This window comes from Alligator mississippiensis, chromosome 15, assembly GCF_030867095.1.
Source record: "Alligator mississippiensis isolate rAllMis1 chromosome 15, rAllMis1, whole genome shotgun sequence".
In the NCBI taxonomy this organism is placed as follows: Eukaryota; Metazoa; Chordata; order Crocodylia; family Alligatoridae; genus Alligator; species Alligator mississippiensis.
In genome coordinates this window covers 16,372,585-16,378,423 of record NC_081838.1, presented here as the reverse complement: position 1 = coordinate 16,378,423, position 5,839 = coordinate 16,372,585, and the positions used below count along the sequence as shown (strand labels likewise).

At 64.3% G+C, this 5,839-nt stretch overlaps 1 protein-coding gene across 1 annotated transcript; it reads right to left on the bottom strand.

Moving 5' to 3' along the window:
• Window positions 1–2,143: 2,143 nt before the first annotated feature.
• LOC109284406 (SLAM family member 9-like) lies at window positions 2,144–5,524 on the bottom strand. Its single transcript, XM_059718064.1, has 4 exons — window positions 5,252–5,524; window positions 3,663–3,992; window positions 3,239–3,499; window positions 2,144–2,880 (listed from the first exon to the last, which is right to left on the bottom strand). The coding sequence occupies exons 1-4, from the start codon at window positions 5,307–5,309 to the stop codon at window positions 2,762–2,764; spliced, it is 768 nt and encodes a 255-aa protein (XP_059574047.1). The 5' UTR covers window positions 5,310–5,524; the 3' UTR covers window positions 2,144–2,761.
• Window positions 5,525–5,839: the final 315 nt, after the last annotated feature.

Here is a 5,839-nt window from a genome sequence, read left to right as displayed (position 1 = left end):
GGCTGGAAGGAGTCAGACAGAGACATGACTGAGGAGAAACCAGGCCGACTTCCCCATAGAGGGCTCCATCCTGCAGGTCCTGAGTGCCCGCAGGTGCATCCAACAGTGAGGACGTTACTAGAAAGCAGAGTTGCTTTCAGTGAGACTGAGACGTGCAGATACCCTTGCCAGGAACAGCCAAGGCATCAAGTACTGAAGGGGACCTGAGTGAGCCAGAGGGAGGTGGCTAGAAGCCAGGACAGTTCTGCCATACAGCAGCTTTTTGGGTGGTCTCTGCCCCTGCCTTGATACGGTGGGAGCTTGCGGAGACTTGACTGAGAGGCATGCTTATGCTGCACACACTTCCACCGCAGCAGCTATGTGCTTCCTCCCTCCTGTTCCTTCTCCTCTGTGGTTGGGCACTCCCAATACAGGGTGCAGAGCACTCACAGCAGTGCCAAGAGATGTGGAAAACTGCAGAGAAGAAAACCTCATACCAGTTCTGTCATCCATTTAGGAGGAAATACTGGCACAGAGACAGGCATGGAGGAGGGGGGAGCTGGAGGATGGAGATGGACACACAGCACCTGCAGGTAAGGCTTGAGGTGAATGGGACATTGCACTTGGCACCCCTGGCATGAAGGCAACACTGAGGGACCTTCCTTGCAGTGCCTTCTCTATGGTACTTATTGCTACTTTCTTGGTGAGGTTTTAAGAGACTCAGCACAGTAGTTCCCACTGCCACGGAGCAATTAGGACCTGGTGTCTGGACAAAAAGTTTCTGGGTCCAGGAAGACATAACGCAGCCCAGAAATCTGCACTGAGCCAGTGGGACACTGGGGAACATGGAAGCTAGGAAGGAGTCTCCGTTTTCCATGAAGTCCGGAGTAGCCAAGATCTTCCCGCTGGAGGTGAAGGTGGGAGGCTAACTGTGAATTACCCGGGGCAGGGTACCACCCCGCCCAGAAAGAGCTGCTCGCCGCTAGGAGGAAACCCGCCTCCCGGGCACGATCTTTCCCCTGTCAGGTGAGGCCAGGAGGAGCAGGAGGCGGCGCGGGGCCCCGGGCATCCCGGGCACGGCGCTGGGCGGCCGCAGGTGCGGGGCCTGGAGGCGGCGGCGCACGGACACCGCTCCCGGCCGGACACGGGCTCCCCGGGCCCGGCCCGGCGCGGCGAGCGGCGCACACGGAGGGGCCCGGCCCGGGCTGCCCGCGGGGAAGGCGGCGGCGGCGGCGGCACCGGGGCCAGGAGCTCCCCGCGCGGGGTCAGCGCCGAGCCCCACGGCCCGCGTCCAGCGCCGAGCACCGGGGCTGCCCTGCTGCCGGCCCGGCCCGGCCCCCGGCTCCAAGGGCCCGGCCTGGCCGCCAGCTCTGCCGGTGCCTCTGCCCTGCAGCCCCGGCCTGGCCCGGGCACGGAGCGCATGTCAGGCGGAGCAGCAGCGTCCGCGGCGCGGAGCACGCACGAGGAGCCGGGGCTGCCCCTGGGTGTCCGGCCCGGGCCCGGGCAGCGAGGCCGGCGCGGGGCGGGGCGAGGCGGGGAGCGGCCGGGAAGGCAGCCCGGAGCCGGCTCACCTGGGAGCCCAACGAGCTGCAGCTGCCCCGGGCTGTAAGCGTCTCCCTGGCGGCCTTCCTCCGCATGATTTGATCACCCCTCCCGCAGCACATAACGGCCCCTGCCCCCGCTGCCTGCTGCCACCCCCTCCCCTCCTGGCCAGATGCCCCGGGCACCGCTGCCCCCGGGGGTTGCTACGAGAGGCACCGGGCAGCGCAGCCTGGACAGAGGCGGACACGGCTGGGGGGCAGGGGGCATCTGTGGCGCTGCCGGGAGCAGGGAGGCAGGGGTTAGGCAGGGGCGGGGTTGCCGGCGGGGGGCCCTGGGGCTGTGCCAGGCAGCGATGCAGCGCCCAACGTGCTGGCACTAGGCCGGGCTCTGCTGGGAGGTCCCAAGGACTGGCAACTGCTGTCTGAGTGCCAGGCAGAGGCAGGAGGAGCTTGAGGCTGGAGCCGTCCTCCTCCTGGGGACAGCATCAGTCCCCCTCCGCTCCGAACTGGTGTGGACGCAGGGACAGCAGTGCCCCTGGTGACACGAGTGCACGGCAGTGGGGGGACACTGCTGCATCCAGTGACTATATTGGGACTTGTCCTGGATACAGATACACTTCTGCTAAAGTAGAAGCAAGTTTATTGAACCCTTACAGATAAAACCCGAAATTAAAAATGAACTGTATTTTCAGCAGAAACGAACTGTAGTTAGTCAAAAGCAATAAAATGTGTGTGCGCGCGCGTGCGGGGGGGGGGGTGCTTGGGCATTACTCCTGCCAGTGGAGATCCTGCCTCCCAGGGACGTTGGCACCCACAGTGCTGATGGCTGAACAAGCCCTGGGGGCCACAGTGCAACCTCATGGGGCTCTTGGGGCGTGGGGGGAGGATTGACCCTGAGGGTTCAGAGACGCAGACAGTGCAGAGGAGGGAAAGTTTGTTTCGAGGCTGCAGCTGACCCGGGGACAGCAGAATTGTGTCTTGCCCATATCTGTGGGCCCCTGAGCCCAGCCAGTGACTGCCCTGCAGACTGGGGGCCATGGTTCGTTGCCAGTGCTGGGCAAGGGGAGGAGGCAGAGATGGGGTGGCACTTCTCCTCCAGGGTGCCTGTTCCGCTTTAGGAATAGGACTTAGACACTCATAGTCGGACCCCTGCAGCCCACCGGCTGCTTCTCCTCCGTGCTGCAGCCTCCCTCATCCTTCTGTCTCGGAGCGGAGCAGGGCTGGTGTGGGCTGGGCCCTGCTCAGTCCCGTTTCGGCTGCTTGCCAGCCATGATGTGCACTGCCACGGTCCCGGTGATCAGCGCCCCCAGCACCAACAGCAGGATGAGCCCCTTGGCCTGGCAGTAGGACAACGATGAGGCTAGAAGTAGAGCAAGGCAGAGGGTCAGAGCCAGGGAGAAGTGGCTGGTGCTGCCCCGTCGTGTTTGCCCTGGGGGGCAGTGGGGATGGGGACAGCCCCTGGGGAGCTTCTGAGGGAGGGTGGGGGAGGGAAGGAGTCCTGCAGGGAGCTCCAGGGCTGAGTACTCCCTGCACAGAGATGGTGAATGTGGCTCCCTGGGTAGCAGTTTCAGAGCAAATCTGCAGGGTCGAGTTTCAGGGTGGAGAGTGGTGCAGCATCTGCCTGGAGTCAGGTACCTTGTGGCCCCCCAACAGCCGGCACCATGAGGCCCATTCTCCCCAGGTGTGAGCTGCATGGAGATCCCCACAAGGCATGTTACCTGCACAAAGGGCCTTGGCAGAGGCCGTCGTGGAGCTGCTGCTGGCGGGGTTGTGCACTGTGCACGTGACGTTTATCATAAGATCTGGGTGAGAGATGACCACAATGGATCCTTGAGCAGTCATACTGAGGGGCTGTGGGGTGCTCCAGCTGTAGGTCTCTTTGCTGCCTCCGTTGGGGATGGTGCAGCTCAGAGTGGTGTTACAGAGCCCATTTGCACAGCTCTGGGCATTGCAGTGAATCGTGGGCTGGGGCAGTCGCTCTGCAAGGAGAGGAAATGAAAAGGGAGAATACCAGTGGGAAAGAATAAAACAGGACTCTGGTTTCCTCCAAGCACCTCCCTGAGACACTACTGGGAGAGCAGAGCACCTCAGATCACCAGGTGACAGAGCAGACAAGAAAATCAAACACAAACCAGCACTCACCGTAGACCCGCAGTGAGAAGAACCGGGTGAATTCGTTTTTATCCGTGTTGACTCTAACTGTGTAGGACCCCGCGTCCCCCGGCCTCAGGTCGGTGATGTGCAGTGCGAGGCCGGCGTTGGGGACACGCAGGCGGCCCCTATAGCGCCTGTTTGACACAAGGACACTCGGGGGGTCTCCTGGTACCGCCGTTGCTAGACTCTCTGTGCCAATCGTCCAGACAGTATTATCTAATGTTTCACCTGCCGGGATCTCGAGAGGAAACGTGACCGTCTCCCCCGCGGTCCCGACCAGCTCTGCCAGGGCGGCGTCTGCACCGGCTCCGGACCATGCTGCACTTGTCGGGGAACAACACGGACTGAGGGCGACCCCCGCGCACACGGGCATTGCCCTGCCCAGCCCCGGCCGCTCCTGCCGCTCCGGGTGCAAGGTCCCTGTCCCGGCCGGGCAGGGGCAGGTCCGAGGCTGTCGTGCCGCCGGCCCCGGCCTTTGCCCCCGGCCTCCCCCGCCGCCGGCCCTGCCCCGCTGCGGGGCTCGCCCTGCCGGGAGCTCGGCGCTGCCCGCGCCCTTCCCGGGCCCTCCCGCCCCGGCCCGGCCCGGCCCGGCCGCGCTCCCCGGCCCGCGGCAGCGCCAGCAGGAGCAGGAGGAGGCGCGGGGCCCCGGCCATGCCGGGCACGGCGCTGGGCCGGCGGCTGCGGCCGCTCCGGGGAGGCGGCGGCTCCGGCCACGCTGCTCTCGGCCCGGGCCAAGCGGGAGGCGGCGGCCACGGACCCACAGCCCGCCCGGATCTGCCGGGGAACCAGCGGGCCCAGCTGGCCGGGGCCAGGGCGATGCGGCTGGGACGACGGCGGGATCCCGGCGGCCCAGGACCCAGGGGCTGCCCCGGCCAGGACACAGGTGCGAGCCCCGGTCTTGCTGCCGGGTCTGACCCCGCCTGGGCAGGGACAGGACGCGGGGGGGGGGGGGGCGGGGGGGTGCGCGGGGTCCGCCGTGCCCTGCCCCGTGTGCGCACAGAGCGGGCGGAGGCCGGAGCAGGGCCCGGGCTCCTCCTTGCGCCTGGGGCTGGGCCCGGCTGGTTCCCGCTGCGGAGCTGGGGCCGGTTCCTGTCGGGGCAGCCCGGAGCCGCCTCCCTCCCCACCCGGCTTCCCACCAGGATCGCCAAGGCCGGAGACCCAGCCCCACCAGTCTGCCAGGCTCTCGGAGGAGCCAGACCGGGATGGAGGCTGGGGCAGCTAGAGCATCCTCACTGATGCTAGGCCCCTTCCTCTGGTTTCATTCAGGCCAGGCTCACGAACCAGCTCCATGAGACCCAGGAAGATGCTAAACATCCCTGGCCCCCTCATATACGCGGTGCAAAGGGCACTTAGAGGCAAGCCGTGTCTTGCATTTTCTACAGAACAAGTAGAAAAGATGCATCTCCCTGGAAGCTCCGGCTGCTTTAAGATAAGCCTCATCCTAGCCCAGGGCTCCCCCCTGAATGCACGACACAAACACGGCTCCCAAAGACAGTCTCTGCTCCAAAGATCCCCCTCTCCCATGCCTGAGCTTGCCCCAGGCTGCACCCGGGGAAGAGCAGCCCCTTGTCACTCACCTCCAGCTTGGCGGAGCAGAAGGAGGGAGAGCAGGAGGGGTCCGAGAGCCCCCTTCATCCCAGCTGAGCTGCACAGGGCAGGTGAGTGCAGACCAGGTGGTGGAAAGCAAGGTTATGTGGCCAGGCTGAAGAAGTCAGATTGAGAAATGAATAAAGAGGAAGCAGGCTGACTTCTCCCTTGAGTGTTCAATCCTACAGGTCCTGAGCACCCCACAAGTGCAAGAAACCCTGCATAAAGCAGGGTAAACTTGGCTTGAGAGGGGCTGGGTTGTGAATCCATCACCCAGCAGCAGAGGAAGTTGAGGCTTGGCCTGTGCGAAGAGGCCCAGGGCAGCGTGACCGGATGCTGGGTCTCCCTTCCAGCACCCTCATAGCCCGATCCTGCCAGTGCTTGGCAAAACCCTGATTCAGCAGCACCTCCTGCAGCATAAAAGACTGCTCCCAACCCAGCCCACTGGCACTTCCTCCTGGTTCCTTCGTGGCTGCACAAAGCAGAAATGGTCAGAGAAGTGCAGTGATGGGGCAAAACTGCACAGAGCAGATTTCTTTATTGGAGATTCACTGCACAGGAATAAGGAAGGGGGCAGA

What these genes read in the sequence shown, in the direction of transcription:
- LOC109284406 (XM_059718064.1), bottom strand. Translation starts at nt 5,309, where the DNA reads ATGAAGGGGGCTCTCGGACCCCTCCTGCTCTCCCTCCTTCTGCTCCGC. An exon ending in TCTGCTCCGCCAAGCTGGAG is followed by an intron (nt 3,993 to 5,251) that starts GTGAGTGACAAG and finishes CGACAAGTGCAG; the next exon opens with CATGGTCCGGAGCCGGTGCA. An exon ending in CTTCTCACTGCGGGTCTACG is followed by an intron (nt 3,500 to 3,662) that starts GTGAGTGCTGGT and finishes CTCTCCTTGCAG; the next exon opens with AGCGACTGCCCCAGCCCACG.